The following is an 18,746-nucleotide window of genomic DNA, read 5'->3' as shown; positions in this document are numbered from 1 at the left end:
GAACGACGTCCGTATAATGTACGCGGATTTGCTTTCCTGCCGCGTTTCCACTGTCGTGCGTCACGTTAACATCGATAGAAAAAAAAGACGTGTGGCACTCGGGGCTGCCGCGGTGAAGCTATTGCATAGCATTTTTATCAACTTATTTATTTATTTTATTTATGCAGTATTTTTTTTAGTAAAATTAATTTTAAAAAAAGCAAACGGGATCTGAGTAAAATTTAACTTGCAAGATTTGATTACAGACAGACAACGGGACAGGTGAAACTAAATAAAAATGCTTGTAATAATAATAAAAATTAAAAAAAACGTGATAAAAGGCTCGAACCTGGGACCTTCTGCACAACGAGCATATGTGATAACCGCTTGTCCACGGCAAGTGTAAAAAGCGTGCCGAAATATATAGATACATCTAGTAAGTAAGTGTTAGGTTATTTTCGTTACGGAATTTCTGGATTAGGTCCCCACGCTCAACGCCCGCGATAAAAGCTATGCAATAGCTTAAAAATTACGACTATTGTGGTAATTATAATGCTACCACAAGGAACAAACATGAGCATGTTACGCCTACTACTCGGTTAAATTGAGTTGTTAAGTTCTTTGTTGGATGATATATATTAATTAATATATATTATGGATAATATATTTTAAAGATGATCCCAAAAAAATATTCAAAATAAATATGTTACAATATTCGTTAAAAAACGTTTATGTGGTAAAAGTTACTATAACATAAATTTTCACACTTTCTTACCACAGACTTTCTTTACCACTGATTGAGGATGGAGCGACGACCCTCAGGCTGTTTATTTAATTAATTTTATGGTATCGAAATGTTTTTTTTTAAATACCCGATGATTTTCTTGCGCCCGGTCTTCTTCATACATTTTGGATTGGGAGGTAGTGGTGACGTTCAATACATATAAGCGATTTAAAATACTATTTTGAATAAAAATATTTTAATTTGTAAAATGAATTTGTGAGATGTTTACTATAGTCAGCTGTAGGCTCTGTCTATACATACAAGTGTTTGTACAATTTTGTGATAAAATATTTGTTTTACGACTGAGACAACGTCTAAAACTCAAGAACTGCTTAATTTGATGATGAAACGTGGTGTGTAATATGAACATATTAAGATTTAAGTTTCAATTGGATTGATTGCATTACAAATAAGATATGCGCTCATTCTAAATAAATGCAAAATGCAATCAGGTATTGTAGGAATGTAAGAATTGTACCTAATTCTGATTTGGAAGAATGATATGACAGCCACATTTTAGATAGATTTTTTTTTTTTATGTTTTTTTAGAATGTTCAAAATACTATCTTCGCGCCTCAATAAGGCTACTGGAAACCCAAGCGCTGGTAGCTATTTCGGTCAACGGATCAGCCTTGCTATCCAACGGGGTAATGCTGCCGGTATTCTTGGTACGCTTCCACGTAATGATAGTTTTAATTTTATGTAGTCGTAGTATTGTAAATATAGTTATAAGATTTGTTTTGATTAAATATATAATTTTTTACTAAAACAAGATAATATTAGACGGGTTGTACGTATACTTAGGTATAGTTTTAGAAAAGAAAGCGTCTACTTTGATAAAAAATGATAGTGATTTATGATAATTTTAGAAAAGAAGTATCTATTTATAATAATTAATATTCAGAAGTTTATCTATGTTGATTAATATTTGAACAGTTAAGGTTGAAACCATCGCGGATTTTTTTGTAGACCTTGTTAAGTTGTACAATATTGAAGTACTTTATTTTGATCTATCTCGCAGGGTTCAGCCAAGTGTTAGCCAAAACGTGTATATTTACGATATCACATTAGAAACCTCTAAAATTATCAGTGTCTCTCTATTATATTATCTATGTATTATATACTATTGACTCTATCTTAAACATCGCTAATATCGCCTTGATTTGATATGTATTAAAAAAAAAAATAACACAGAAATAAGGTGTATTTTAGGTAATGTGCCGAGAGCCCGGCGTACAAGGTAGCCAAGGAGCCATAGTTCTGTGGTAGTATAGTACATAATAATAAAATATTTTATAATAATATCCATTCTAATTATATATAAGTACGTCTAGATAGACCCTCATAGACAACTGATAAAAAAGACGTGTGGCACTCGGGGACTGCCGCGGTAAAGCTATTGCATAGCATTTTTTATCAACTTATGCAATTATAATTAATTAATTAATTAAAATTGCAGAAGTTGATAAAAAATAATTAATTTATTTTATTTATGCAGTATTTTTTTTCCTTTGTTTTTTTTTCTTTGATATTAATTCAAGTTACACTTTTTGAGCGTGGTGACCGATAAGAAAACAATTTTTTTTCTTTCATTAAATAAATGAGAAGTTAATATTGTTTAAAATATTTTTATTATCTTACAATACATGTAGGTTATTCAGGAATATTTATCATTGAAACTATAGGTTTATGGTAACTGAAATAATCAAGTTAAGCTAAATATATGGAAAAATACCGCGTCAAGGGTGGTCCCATATTTTGTTGTGGATTCTTGTGGATCATTATTCATTTTCAAATTCAATATTATAGAAAGAAAAGTTGTCTGATTTTTTATCAGCAAAGTTGATGTTAAAATCGCCAGCCAAAAAAGTGGAAATTTGTTACCATTTGTACCAAGTATTTTCGACCCTTCTTCTTCAGTGTACTCCAGTTGCTCGGATTATTTTTTGGACTAAGTGATCCAAAAAAGTGAAAAGAAGCTGATAAATTTATTTATCGTAGTTTTATATTTTAACACAAGATGGCACTCGTTTCCCATTGAATGGACCACAACTGTCGACTGACACATTTTCATATTATTAATATTTCAAAAAGAACAATGAAAATAAAAAAGTAATAATATTGAGGTTATTTTTGATAAAATTAATTAAAAAAATAAAGCAAACGGGAAGTGAGTAAAATTTAACTTGCAAGATTTGATTACAGACAGACAACGGGACAGGTGAAACGAAATAAAAATGCTTGTCATAATAATGAAAATTAAAAAACGCGATAAAAATAAATATAGAAATTAAAAAAAAATCAACCAGTACCCCAGGCTCGAACCTGGGACCTTCTGCACAAAAAGCATACGTGAAAACCTCTGTTCCACGGCAACTGTAACGACCGTGGCGAAATATCTATATACATCTGGTGTGTGGGGAGGTGTTAGGTTATTTTCGTTAAGGAATTTCTGGATTCGGTCAAGGCCCGCGATAGAAGCTACGCAATAGCTTAAAAAGAGGCCAGGTTTATTACTTTAGTGTACGTGAAATCTTAATATATATAAATTCAGTGTCCTGATATTTATTTCCAGTGAACCCCTAAACGAATGAACGGCTTTAAATCGGGATTAGTTCATGGGGTGCAGTTAAGTCCAACTTGAGAGACAGGAATGTTTTTATTTCGATTTGGGACCCATAATTATTTTTATTTCCAATATTTGTTTTGTATTGACATATTTTCTATAAGAGACTTTATTGACGCTATGAAAAAATTTCATTATACTAGAATGCCGCAGTCGCTCGTCGTACCACTTCGCTGCGGCGTATCTTTGAGCGAAGCGAGGTAAACTAGGTCATAATTAATCAAAAAAGATTTGATTAATCGGCGCAATTAAATAGCGCGTGCTAATTTAGAATAATTTGTAAGTAATTTTTGTTTTTTAATTATAATTATGGAATCAAGTCGAAATTCAAAATAATGCCGCGACAATAACCTAGAAAATTTCGAAAGCTTTCTATTAGTTAATTTTTTTTTTTAAATCAGTCCAAAAATAGCGGAGAAACAATTTAACACAGAAATCAATTGGAGTCAACCGGTGGGAGCTCCGCTCAGCTTCGCATATCCGCTCCGCAGAGCATATTTTACGAAATAATTATTGATATTATGTAAGATTATTGACAAATCCACAAATAGCAGTATTTTATTTATTATAATATGTTCAGAACAACGACTGTCGCGTCAGCTAGTTTATGATCATAGTTCTATTACTCAGCTGATGACACCAGACCAGTCACCAGATGGATCACTTTGTGTTACGTAGAGACGTCGCTTCATTATGTGTCTCCCTACCGCATTTATCACGGGGAGTGTTTCGAAGAGCTGTTTAACCTGGTTCCTGACGTCTACCTTTGCCCGACACCCACAGACGTAGTTTATCATTCACACAAAAGTAATAAACCTGGCCTGTTGTCACGCGTTACCTTACAGCAAGAGAAATATATATACATATATCTATACGTATAAATTATATGTTACTAATATACCAAGTGTGCTTGTTGACAGAGTGAGTTTAGTAAGAATTGCTCGCCATCAAGAAGTATCTGCTGTTCACTCTAATACCCATCTTGTCATAATTGAGCGGTATAAAAGTAAAGAATTGTTTATGGAAGAGTCGGACAATCGAGCGTACGGGTCACCGGGTGTTAAGTGATCACCGCCTCCCACATTCTCTTGCAACACCAGCGGAGTCACAGGAGCGTTGCCGGCCTTTTAGAAAGGTGTACGTGCTTTTATTGTAGGTAACCTTAACTTACTTAAGCACACGGCACTATGGAGAAACGCCACACATTCAGAGGGATGATATGCTAATTTGTGGCGTGTTGTGCGAAGGTGCAATTCAGCGGCAGGAATGAGGTGAACAGTTTTTCGGAACACTTCCCGTGATAAATGCGGTAGGAAGACACACAATGAAGCGATGTCTCTACGCAGCGCCAAGTGATCCAGCCATTCACAGAGCACTGGGTCCCCGACACTTCGAGCAGCAATGTGTGTAAAATACAAAAAATATATTAAATTTTATATTGACATTCAAATATTTGTATATTGGTTAATCGGCGAATTGTATTATGGAACTACCAATAATTTTAAGAACTAAGTATGTACGATTATACAAATATATAAATTTCATTTAATTTTAAAAATACTTTCTTGTGCTTATGGCGAGTGTCAAAATCAACAAAAACACACCATCACTTTCCACTAGTAAGTAGGTAGTTAAAATAAAAAAAAAGAAATCTATTAAAATGAAACAGTCAAACTATATTCTTATGAGAGACACCGGAGTGAGAAAGGATTACACGAATACGTAATATTATGAAAATTAAAAGATTTATAAAATAGACTAAAAATGGATGTCGCATTTCATACTATGAACATCTTATGTCTCAAGTACAACCCGACAAGGCTTTCATAGAACACAGAACGCTGAAACACCGCAATACTAATTATAAATTACTGGAGATATATAATATTGGTCTGTTTCAATACTTTAAATAGTCAAAGGAAGGTTTGTGTGTAGTAGTATTATGAAATGCCGCGTCCACTGTTTTCGAATCTGTGATAAATTTAAGGTGCTACGAGGTAACGTTAGCAAAAAAAAATAAAACAAAAATTAAAGCCCGTTATGTTATTATTGTTACTGATGAAATACATTTAATTGATTGTACATGAGTTTACATGACCTGCGACTTCGACATCCTATTGTACCTGTTGTACAAAACCTATATGTCTTATTTTAATTGTACTATAATACTGTATATTTATTATATTATGTTGTTTTGAGTGAGACACTATAGGTGTTTTCCACACCTTGAATTGGTTTTGATACGACATGAGTTCAATACACATTGAATGGGTTTTGAACTCATGTCGTATCTTCCTGGAAACATCGTGTAGCGAGGCTCGTTTAACAGTTTGAATTAACATGTTATGTCTCAAAGTGACGAGATGGTTCGGCCGTAGCTTTTGAAAGTAGACTATAATGGATGTGGCATTTGATAATATGAACATGTTTATTCTTAAGTTCTACCCGACAAGGTTAGACAAGGCAAGGAAACCGCAATACTAATTAAAAATTACTGCAGATACCTACTTATTATAGGTATGTTGTATGAGAGTTGCACGGATGCTCAAAGTTTTGGGTTTTTTCTTAAAATTTCCTATTCAGGATTTTTCTCCTGAGCGGCAATGCATTGTAATAGCCAGGGCGTATTATCTACTTTCAGAGGAACGTTTTCCTGGTATCGTAATTCATTGCCAAAAAATTTTTTTAAACTTCATTGACATCTGTTAATTGATTTAGTGTAAGGTGTAACAGACAGTTGGTTTCACAACATTTAAATTAAATTAAATTAGTTGAGTGGATTGTCTATACGTCAAGTATTTTATATTTACTATTATTCCTGGTGGAACATAGCTAAAAGCTTCGCAACATGAAATAAAAATAATATTAACCTATAATAGTTAGTTGACCACACTTTTAATTAATTTTAAATTTAACATTAAATTGAACTACCAAATGCAAATAATATAAATAATGGATGTACTCATAATAACCTCAAAAGTATTTATATTTTTACTTTAGTTAATTTATCAATATTAGCTAGTCTCCAATTAAAATTATATTTAAGAATAGGTACAGATATTGTGTCATCCGTCACCTGAATCTGCATTTGAATCTAATTTCCAACAGTATTGATGACGCTTGCCTGCCATAATTTATAAGAAATAGATAGGTTAGGATACCAATTTAAAAATACCTAAACACCATCCCGCAGATGTGTTGAAAATAAAAGAACTACAGCAAGTTACACAGCTCGACATTTCAACGCCAAAAGCAGGATACATCGAATCGTTAAGATATTATATTCACCGTTAAATAATATAATTGGTCGTGAATGAAATGTTATTTTACTTATTAATATTATTTATATATGTCGGAGAATTAAAATATAAAAGTAATATGGCCTGTATGATTATATTCTACTCTGTGTATTGGGCTGAACTGATGGCGAATGTCATCTTTCAAAGTGTGTTTGAAGTTGTCACTGTGTGCGTCACTGTCGGTGACGTGATTGAAGTTAGTTATTATTGTCCATCAGTAGAGCGCTCATTGAGAAGTCGCATTCGTCTTCAACATGGAGGATACCAACACCGTGTCGCCCGATTTTAAATCCAAATAAATCTCCGAGAGCAGCGGTCGGATCGCCTTCGCTTACATCCTATTTGTTTTCTTGGAAGTCTGCTACCCGATACCAGGGATATTTCAGGACCGGGATCGCATTTACAACCATGCCGCTTGATTTTGAAGCTTTTTCCGGCGTTACGTTCAACAGTTACGGAAAAGGTGTGGTGCGTCGCCGTGAGCTGATATTTCCATGGCAAGTGATTTTAAATTGATACGCAATTTAAGTTCAGTTTGTTATTTTTAAATGATATCCCTCACGGATTGAACAAGTTGAACAAGACATATTAAAATGTCGGTCGATGCGTCGCTTGGACGGTTGGTTCAGATGGGGTGCGGCTCGGGCGGAGCCCGAGAGGCGCTGGTTTGAGTCCCACATCGTTCATGAATTTTGGTAAAGAATTGTTAGAATATAAAAGTAATATGGCCTGTATGATTATATTCTACTCTGTGTATTGGGCTGAACTGATAGCGAACGTCATCTTTCAAAGTGTGTTTGAAGTTGTCACTGTGTACGTGACTGTCGGTGACGCGATTGAAGTTAGTTATTATTGTCCATCAGTAGAGCGCTCATTGAGAAGTCGCATTCGTCTGCAAGCTAGCGCCCGCGCCAGTTGTGCGCACTGATCGACTTAAAACAACATGGAGGATACCAACACCGTGACGCCCGATTTTAAATCCAAATAAATCTCCGAGATTTATTTTCCTGGTAAAATTACTATAAAAAAAATCGGAACTATTAAACAATAAAAATTTTAAAACATAGCAGCATAAGAATATCACAACATGACGTATCTAATGGTAATGAAACTGCAAACCGTACTGACGCAACAGAACGAGCGCGAGGGGGTTAAATAGGAACGGGAGGGGGCTTCTCGATCCAGCGAGGTCCAGAGATAATGTGGTCGTATAGTACATTCATTTAATTCTAAGAAGATAATATTTATCAAAACTTTAATAATATAATTGAATTTTAAGCCACAAAGTGGATTGATACCGAAAATCCATGGCATTTAGTTGAATAATTACAATTAGGGGGTTTTCAACGAAATTTCTTCACATCACGATAAATACCAATAAATTTTGTATCGCGTATTAATATGTTATAGATTTTAGTATCGGTTATAATACGTTTTATTAAAAAAATACTGTTTTTGAAGTAAAACTTCTTTAGGCGTGACTTGGGGGTAACTCAGAATATTTTTCTGACGGAAGTACTAAAAGTCAGTTCAAACAATTGTTTCAAATTGCTCAGTATTTTTTTCTGAAAATCTCCAAGTGTATTTGTTCATTTATGACTGCTTTGTTATAAATAATAAATAAAAGTTTACAGTCCGACGTTTGCGACATTCGTTAATTTTTCTTCGTCCATAGAGCCATATTCGTTAATATTAAATAACAACGTTATATTGATATGTGTGATATTAATAATTTAGTTATTTTTATTCAAATATTTATTGTAAACACGGCTTTAATTTAATGTAAGTATATATTTAATGGTATAAATTAAATCTTGTTGTCTTTCAACTTTTTATGAATATTTGTTATATACTGGATGTCCTAGAATATGTGGGACAAACAACGGCAAACGAAAATAACATATTTTGTCTATAATATATAATAATAATTAACAGATAAGCATATACATATATTATATTGCTTATCTGTTAATTATTCCTAAAGTTAATTATAATTAAGTTTTACTTCAATCGCGCGTAAAGATTACACGCAGACACTTTTTTTTCTTATTTTTGAATGGTCATTGATTTGTCCGTATTCTAAGTAAAAGCAATTGTTGAATTTTGAGACACGTTGTATCCGTTGACACATTTTTTCTTTATCAAATATCTTTCATATTTTATAATTGGGTCTCTCCGACGGTCGAATAATTACTTTAAATGTTATTCACTCCTCCTATAAAACATTTAGAATAAAAATACATGATATTGAAATAATCTGTGAAAGCATACAAGTAATAAGTTATAACGAAGTATAATGGATACTCAGCAACGATAAAAAACTAAGTTAAGAAACACGACGCAAGTATTATTATTAAGCTATCATTACCTACATCGCAATGAAGTACTTTCCCTTTCCGAGATTGCGAAATCTGCAAACTTTACTAAATCAAGATATAATTTTTTTTTCTTTGAATTTGATGCAAGGAGGAGGGGTCAATACACTTTCGGGCAATCTAGTTTACTGAATGTTTTGTGGACTTTTTTTTTAATATTTTTCTTTTAAATAATTTATTTTAAACTTTGTCCGTTGAAGTTTCACTTCTACTCATGTGTCCCAAGCACGCATTTCCTTTATTTATTTTAGCTTTTATTAATAGTTTTATATTATTATTTGAAACTATTTCATGTCAAGTTGATGGATGAGTTATTAAGGAACTAGTGAAATATTACGGCAACTGTCTCCCCAAGTTGTCAACAAATTCTGGCAACATAATATCTGACACCAACTAGTTGTTCAGAAACTCAGGTTATCGGGGATCCTGTCGTGAACTATCCTTTTATGCAAATGACCTGTAAATTCAGCATAATTGTAATGTTTAACATCTGCCCGATAATAAAACATGCAGCGTCCCGTGACGGATCATGTTTTATTCTAAAATACATCAGTGATCGCATAAAATCCTTTATCAAATGACTGATCCGAATGGACAAAGTTGAAAGGAAATGCAGGTGTTCAAAGTAGGAGGGTTATCTCTTTGCCCCCCTTGAAAGCAGCTTTAAATATTCTTAGCAAGAAAAGAACTGCGTTTATAACATGATCCCAGAAAATATACAACACAAATGTATTACGAAATTCAAAAGAACTGTTAAAAAACGTTTATGTGGTTAACATGTACGAGTAACGTCCCAGTAGTAACATAAATGACTTTCTTAATGATACCACAGAATGAGAATGGAGCGGCCGCCCTCAGGCTGTATAACAATAAATTTCATAATACGAAATTGTACTGCGATGAAATTTTATAACAAAAAAAGCATCCTGAGTTTTTGGGCCCGTTCTTCTCTATCGTGTATCTAAGATATAACTCTAACATAGTTTTACAAGTAAATTGTAACTAATCAGCCTTTAAAAATATTAAATACATAAACAAAACAGAATGAAGAACGGATTATAAATTGACTTTCTAACAACATTTTCTCTCCCGTATCTTAGTACGTGTGACTGGAATGTAGGACTGTGAATGGAGTAAACGACGAGTCGGTTGTGGTATTATATTTTGAAGAATGATTTAATTAATAACATATTTTTTCTTCATTTTCAAATATCTGTGTGAATTTACTTATTTTGAAAGCTACGTGAACCTTGAAGCTGTTTGGTCGAATAAAACTTACGAAAGTGCACATTGGAAAAAATATTCACTTTGTTATGAAATAAGTTTTATAATGATGACCAACCAATCAAGTTGTATTAACTAACAAGTATTGTGTAATCACGCCACAACAACCGAATAATATTTCAACATACGCGTCGCTGCCAGGTGAATTCAATCCTTGCTTTTGGAACAAACGAGCATTTGCCCCAGCATATGGAACACCAGAGCTATCGCAGGAGCAATGTTCGCCTTTGAATTTGTTGTGCGCACGTCATATCAACGTGTGGTATCGCACCAGAATAGCACCATCCCATCTCCTTCCGTGGGTTTCGTAAGAGGCGACTAAGGGATACAAGGAACGGATATAGCGAAGGCCTTTGATCGTGTATGGAACAAGGCGCTCCTCTCAAAACTTAACTACTAATTAATTAAACCATCGTTTGGGCTTTCCGAGAATTCATGCAAGTAGACCACCTACAATGTATCATCTGCCTAATTATCAATGATATGTTGGTCGCCTCCAAACTATATTGCTATGCAGACGACAGCACGGGTGATTCCGTGCCCGTATAGACGGGCTATGCAGGTCTCTCTCCGAAAATCGTCGACTTGCGCCGAGAGAAACTAGTATCTTCCATCGAGTCCTTTCTTGAGAAGATCGCGGAGTGGGGTGAATTGGGGGTTAAATTGGGCAAACCCAATTTAACCCCCAGAAGACTCAAGTTTGTGCGTTTAGCACTAAAAAAACGTTTTTACCAATTCTGCGGTCATCTGGAAGCCTAATTGGCTTCGAAGAAGATGGGCGTCATAAACAGATTACGGCCATACTTCAAGCCCACCCACAGGTTAGGTAGGTACAGACCCGACATGGCTCTGTGAACGGCTAGATAACTTGGAGCTTCGTATAGACGTTCATTGTGTGCCTTCTACCGCATTTATCACGGGGAGTGTTGTGAAGAGCTGTTTTACCTGATTCCTGCCGACAAGCCACATTTAAAGATATCACCCCCACCATCTGGATGTGTGGCGTTCCTCCATAGTGCTGTTTTTAAGAAATTTTCTTCCACGTACTACAAAGCTGTGGAATGAGTTTCCTTGTGCGGTGTTTCCGGGACGATACAATATGGGTGGGTACCTTTAAAAAAAAGGGCGTACACCTTCCCTAAAGGCCGGCAATGCTCCTGTGATTCCTCTTGAGTTGCAAGAGAATATGGGCGGCGGTGATCACTTAACACCAGGTACGCTGATTAGTGTACAAAAAACCAACATTGGATAACTTAAATAATATGAAGATCGGTCGATCCGTTACTGATTCATAGAATAAGGACATATTATTACAGACCTAAAGTATAAATATGACTGACTGTGAATAAATATCACAATAAAATTAATACTTATAACAAAATAGACCGTAAAATTAAAATTATCACATATCAAATACGAAGCAAGATTTTGTAGATATAAAGACCTATTTACAAACTCGTCTCAAGGCTGCATTGCCATAAACAGAACTCGAAAGCAGAAAAACCGCAAGTGCTTAAGAAAATCAGCAGAACAGGTTTGGAAAAATATTACAAAGTCTGTCATAGCAGTATTACGTTGGTAAAGTTTAAATCAAACCATTTTATAATCGATTGTGTAAAATTCTATTACTACGAATATAATATATATATATACGAGTATAATATGATTTGACATATTTATTAATTAATCAAATCCCGCCGTGAATGTTATATTTAAGCCAAACTACAAAATAATTACTCATTTTTTTTTTATTGAGTAATAATTTTCATAGAACATATATTTATAGCCTAATCGCATTTTTGTTATTAATTCTAAGATATTGAAATAATATTTACTAACTAGATATCAAATGCTATGTGGGCTATACGCAGTGACTTGTTATAAACAAATGTACGTGGCCAATGTAGATAAACAATAGTGGCTATACCAAACCAATTTCATACAGGAACTTTGTCTACTAACTGAACAATATTTATGTTCATTAATTATTAATAATCACACCGAGGGTTCCGTACATATTATTAGTTACCTGTACTTATAAAAAAGGGAAAAGGTATTTTTATTCTTCGTCATATATCGAAAACTTTAGATCATAAAAATACTTAATAATTCGTTTTAAGCTTGTGCTTTCCGACGATATCTCACATGATACAGTTAATTGCAATTTGGATCGCAGTTCCTTGCATAAATATCTATTTTTATAATTTAAGTACTAATGTTCAATTTTCCCTATACTTATAGTATAAGACGGTATTACATGCTAAGCTTCATAGTTCTAGATCAACAACAAACATCCTATAAATTTTGATTCTCTTGAGAGGGTCGATATACGTTTTTGCGACATCTCGGTAGTAACGTATTTTAACTTAGAAGTTTGATTATTCACATCTAAACGATACTGTAGACTTGAGTATATCGTTTTTCGTAATTTCATCTAGATACCTCCATGCGTACCCGAGATAATGAGACGTGACAGACAGACAGACAGACGAACAAAAAAGTGATCCTATAATGGTGCCGTTTTCTCCTTTTGAAGTAGGGAACTCTAAAATAGTATTTATTGTTCCTATTATATTATCAGAGCCGAAGATTCGGAAGAAGATACAGCCTAAAATATAGGTCGGTACTAGTTCACTTTATAAATTAATTTGTTAATCATTACCCCCGTGATATAATTAAAACATGATACAAACACAATTGTGAATGTAACTTTCTATGAAGTGAGCAACACTTGTATCATAAGGCCACTTTCTACTAAATACAACTATTTTAACTGGGAAAACCTAGTAAACTATATGCACATGATCGTATTAGGTTCGGCCGAACCAACGGACGATGCCTGTCTACTCGCAAAATCGACAACGATATATTCGGAACTATACGATAATATTTCGAATATATCGCACCTACCCTACTGTAACAAATGTTCGTATTCCATATCGTTTATCGTAACAATATCATAACCACGGACTAATATTTTGATTTTTCTACGATGTTAGTTGTTACGTAGTTAATAAATTATGCGCAAACCTTGAAAAACTATTTTCACATATAATTATTTTAATAATATTTATTAAGTATGTATATTGTATGGCAAATATATCTTTACAACTTGAATACGATAATACGATAATAGCAGCGACAGCCTAGAAGGTGTCGTTGAGATTATCGTAAAAGTGACGTTTGATTTTTTGTCAAATTCGAATATATTCGTCTCTGAAATTTTCAACTAAGAGTAGGGTTAGGACCGATAATATCGAATAATGTTTCGTTCGTTCATCGTTTCGACATTGAATACAATGTAACTAAGAGTGGGATTCGACACGACTAATGCTACGATATATCGAATATTGATTTTAGGGGTACGCCCCCTGGTAGCAGACCCTGTTCGATGGTATGTCGCATTGTCCATCGCACAAAACTATTAATATTACCACTACCAATTCGTATGAGGCACCCACCGCACCGACCGATGGTCCAGCCGTACCCACTCCGACCATGTTCTCAGGGTATAACCGTCTGTAACTCGTCCCGCTACAACTTCAATACAGTCGCCACCACAAGCGCTATTGTATATCTCTCATAACTTTTTTTTTGTTATAAATGATGAATATTTTTTGCCACACGCAAAACTATTTTTATTAATTTGTACGCTTTTCTTAAACAGTTAAAAATGGTAGCATGCCGATAAAACCTTTGTAGGTAATTTATACATTAATTTATAAATTATATTGGTGACTATTCTAAATATATGAATAAAAAAGACGAATTATTCAGATAACGTGTGGATAAAACATAAACCACAAAAGTAACAAGCAACTTTATTTTCCAAAAAATACTAACAAAATACTATTAACATTCATATCATACACATATACAGAAAACTTTACTTAAATAAACAATTTTGGCCACAATTTCGAAAAGCATAAATACATAAATAAGAATGCTAATGTAAAGCGAAACGCTAGAGATAATATTTATCTAATACATTCTATCAAACACATTTAAATAATTTAAATAACATTAGAAAGGCACTGTATCAAATTATTTAGGCACTAGAAAGCATATATTTATAAGACTAGGTATGATTTAAATCATTTAGTGTTCGAGTGGGTGAGAGAAAATCACACACACTTAACGATTACACCTGTATATTATGTTTCATTTAAAGAAGACTCTGGGTCTCAAAAAAAAGATATGAGAATATACAATCATTATATTTAAAGCAAACAATCAAAAGATACAGGAACATTCATTTGTTAATTTGTCACTAAAGGACTTATTCTAATGGGTCTTTTTATAGGAATGTAGGATAGGTCGTCAGTGCTGGTAATACAGGGATTTAGCGTTGTTACAGTTTTTTCTGGAGGAGAACTACAACTATATTAAGTCTCAACTATATTAAGAACTGAGGTTCACCTGATGGTAGGCAATAGGCTGTCACGTTGTCCTTTACACTCATTAGCAACTACAGGGTGGGCTGCAGCCATTCTGTACACTATCACGCGGTCCTGGTCATATTTACCAATTTACATAATTCTACTTTGTAACTTAGTTATCAAATTTTTCTTTAGCCACGTTGGGCCCATTTTGGTACAGAAAAATCTAATGTGTTCGCGTCACCGACATGCTCATGAATGGCGCTAAATTAAAGAACCCGATAAATAATTAATAAATAAAAATATATATAAACACACATTTTGGATGGGTAAGATCTCGTGAGTTCGCGTCACCGAAATGCTTATAGCAGTATATCTGTATCTATACAGCTGACGTATGGTGCAACATTAGTGCTGTGTATATCATATAAGTGAAATTGAATGGATTTACATGTGTTTGTCATTTGGATGTGCATTATTGAAATAGTGGTTTTTGTTTGATTAATAATTATATTCTTGAAAATAAGTTTAAAATATAAAATATTATTAATAATTTCATTGTTTACAAGCATAATGAAATTTCAAATTTTAATACTAAAAGTTCTGAGTTTTCACTTCTGTCGGCAGTCTCACAATTTGTTTTAATCATTAACTACTTAACTTGTCGTCACTATAAATGTACTCCATCAAAATTGAGATAATCTTTGCATGTGTAGCATGGTGTGGATTATTCATACAACACTAAAATTGTATTTTTTACAAAGGTAGTGTGCAAGCGAGAAGTAAACAGAGACGACTGTCTCTGACGACAATATACAATCCCATTCTGTACGCGCACGGCTACTACCCATCTCTCTCTAACTCGTGTAAATTTATGTATCGGTCTGGCTCACACTTAAGGCACTAACATCCACAATTCTGTCTTTTCCGCGCCACTTCACTCTTCTTCAGCGTTTTCATCTTCCTCGACGAAGCCACACTGGAGCTCGTATAGTTTAGCGTAGATTCGTTTCATCGCTATAAGTTCTTGGTGTGTACCAATTTCGGCGACCACGCCTTTGTCTATGACACATATCATGTCTGCGTTTTGTATAGTGGCCAGACGATGTGCAATTATGAGACATGTTCTGCCTTCGCTCGCCCGGTCGAGTGCCTCTTGAACAATCTGAAATTAAGATAAAACCGGTTAAGAGCAATGACTTTTCGAAACGAGAATTCCGTTACAGATAACAGATAGAGGGGCAACGCTGTTGATATCAATAATCAATCATTGTTATAAAATCTTGTATGATTTGTTCAACTCTGTAAAGTAGATCCTTAGATGAAACTTCAACCTGAGAGTTGGACAAAGCATACAAGATTTTATGACGATACGTCATTCGAACCTTTAGCTCAGTTGGAAGAGCACTCGCACGGAACGCGAGCGGTCGTGGGTTCATAAAATTTTGTTTTAAAATTTTATTTTTGTATTAATCTCAAAAGTGAGGGTTATCACTTTAAAAACATAACAAATTGTTGGAACGAAGTTCCTTATCGCGCGTTGTGAAAGGGGGCTAGACGGAAAAAATTCTTACGAAAAGTTGTCACGACACTTTCCTATAGTAAGCTATATATAGCTGTAAGCTGTGCGGCGTGCGCATGTTTCTCTGTCTGTCTGTTATAAATGGTTATTAAATAATAATAATATTTTTTTATTATTATATTAATAATAATATTATTAATTTATTTAATATTAAATTATTAATTTAATTATTAATATATATATAAATATATATATATATATATATATTAATTTTTATAAGAAATGTTATAAAATAATATTATATAATATAATATTAATAATATCAATAATTTTCTTATAATAATTAATTTAATAAAATATATATAATATTTTAAATATATATATATATATATATTTTAAATTATAATTATTTATATTATATATTATAATTTAAAATATAAATTATATATATATATATATATATAAATAAAATAAATATATATAAAATTTTATTACAATTCCTTCACTAATTAATCGAAAGGAACTTCGTTCCATTCGGGTGTCCCTTGACACCTCTCAACTTTTTTAATAATGCTTTAGTGTCTGCAAATTTGTTTTTATACAATAACGTAAATTATCTTACTATATAAAAATTATTTTAAATTTAAAAATCCAGCTTCAGTGTTTAATTCATAATAACGTACTATACAACTAGTTTTAAAAAAGAAAATTTTTTTTTCATATTATGTGCCTACTTCATAGAACTAAATTTTTATTTGAAGTTTTAAGAAAATATAACATTTTTCGTTTGTGTCCTATAGTGATTATGTGTGAGTATTCTTATATAGCGAGTAGTTTTAGACATTAAATAATGCTCGCACAGATTACGCGCGTTATTAGATAAACTAGTGAAGACCCGCCCGTTTTCGCGTGTTGCCCGGGTATTCACGCGGTGCTTGTTAAAACTTAGAAAAATTGCTGACTTTCAATGTAAACAAACCAATTTGACCAAAATAGCTATTGTTGCAATGTTCTAGTGAACAAACCTCATTTTAAATGTAACTATGGGAAATGTTTAAAACTAAATATTATCTTTTGATCTCGAACACCTTAAAACCAACAAAGACAAAATCAACGATTTATATTTTTTTACTCTATACCTACTGTGGTTGATAAAGAATAAAATGTCCAACGTCGCCTTTGTGCTTCATACTAGAAAAACAAGGGTGTTTAGTGAAGACAGAATGTATCTGGCCCTCATATTACAGTGTCCTCCTGAACAGTTCAAGTGTATTTTTAAGACAGGTCACTCATATCTTTGTAATTGCACCATGCAAAATAGTGTAAGACACAACACACGCCATAGCTTGGTTGTGCGTGGAACAAAGTTCGTTGAAAACCGCACTGTGGAAGAACGCCACAAACCCTATCTGGTTTTGTGGCGTGGGGATGATATAGTAATTTGTGGCGTGTCGTGCGGAGGTGGAATTCAGCGGCAGTAATCAGGTGAAATAGCTCTTCGGAACACTCCCAACGCCAAGACATGAAAATACGAGCAGCTCATATTATATAAATAAATAAATAGCTGTTTTGATTTTCCTGGAAGTAAATAATAAATAAAAAATAAACCAAAGTTACTTTTTCACTGTGCGTGTCGAGTGCAGATGTCGCTTCATCGAGGAGTAAAACACGCGGGTTTCGTACAAGCGCACGAGCGATCGCAATACGCTGTTTCTGACCGCCCGACAACTGCGACGCGCGGGCGCCGATACGGGTTTCATAGCCCTGTAATGTTTGTAAAGAAAATAATTTTTAAAAGGGTTCTATTAACTTTATGATAAATTACATTTTGAACCGACTTCAAAAGGGAGGAGGTTCTCAATTCGATTGGTAGGTATTTTTTTATGTCTATACACCGATTACGATTATTAGTCCAACCAACAACTTTGATACTTTACATAATAAAATAGTATTAAATTATTGTAAAATAAAATGAAGTATCTGTTTGTTATTTCAAAAAATATTATCTATGTTAAAAATCCAATAAATATAATTGTTCTTCCTGTTAACCATCTAGAGAGCGTGATACCATTTTCCGTAACGGCAAATTTGCTGCATATAGATTATTTAGGACGGTTCTATTACAATAACAGCAAAAAAACTGTTTTGTGTGGTCGTTAGCCAGTAAATGAGGCTTAAAACAGACTTACAGTAGGCAGAGCGGCAATAAACGTGTGTACGTTCGCGGCCTTAGCAGCAGAGACGATCTCCTCGATGGGGACGGCGCGAGTGTTGTCACCGTACGCGATGTTCTCCGCGATGGTGCGGTCGAACAACACGGGCTCCTGCGACACGATCCCGAGGTTGCGACGCAGCGTCTCGAGTCGCATGTCGCCTGTCACGCTGTAGTCGTCCAAGTACTGCGACATAAAAGCGCAACATGTGTATTAGACCTATATTAATATTATTACAAATCTCTAAAATATATCTTAAGAATTATTGATTGTATTGAATATTTT

The 18,746-nt window shown here is 33.7% G+C and overlaps 1 protein-coding gene across 2 annotated transcripts in view; it reads right to left on the bottom strand.

The window, feature by feature from the left end:
- Positions 1–14,152: 14,152 nt before the first annotated feature.
- LOC126970964 (multidrug resistance protein homolog 49-like) overlaps positions 14,153–18,746 on the bottom strand; it is a 46,103-nt gene continuing 41,509 nt past the window's right edge. For both annotated transcript variants that reach the window (XM_050817114.1, XM_050817115.1), the window contains exons 22-24: positions 18,438–18,647; positions 17,866–18,012; positions 14,153–15,891 (exon numbers count right to left, since the gene is read on the bottom strand). In XM_050817114.1, the coding sequence (XP_050673071.1) occupies positions 15,664–15,891; positions 17,866–18,012; positions 18,438–18,647 (585 nt within the window). In that variant the 3' untranslated portion in view covers positions 14,153–15,663. The remainder of the gene's footprint in view (positions 15,892–17,865; positions 18,013–18,437; positions 18,648–18,746) is intronic.

The sequence above is a fragment of the Leptidea sinapis genome, chromosome 22, assembly GCF_905404315.1.
Source record: "Leptidea sinapis chromosome 22, ilLepSina1.1, whole genome shotgun sequence".
NCBI lineage: Eukaryota > Metazoa > Arthropoda > Insecta > Lepidoptera > Pieridae > Leptidea > Leptidea sinapis.
The sequence above is the reverse complement of the archived record's forward strand: the minus strand, read 5'-3'. Positions and strand labels throughout refer to the sequence as shown.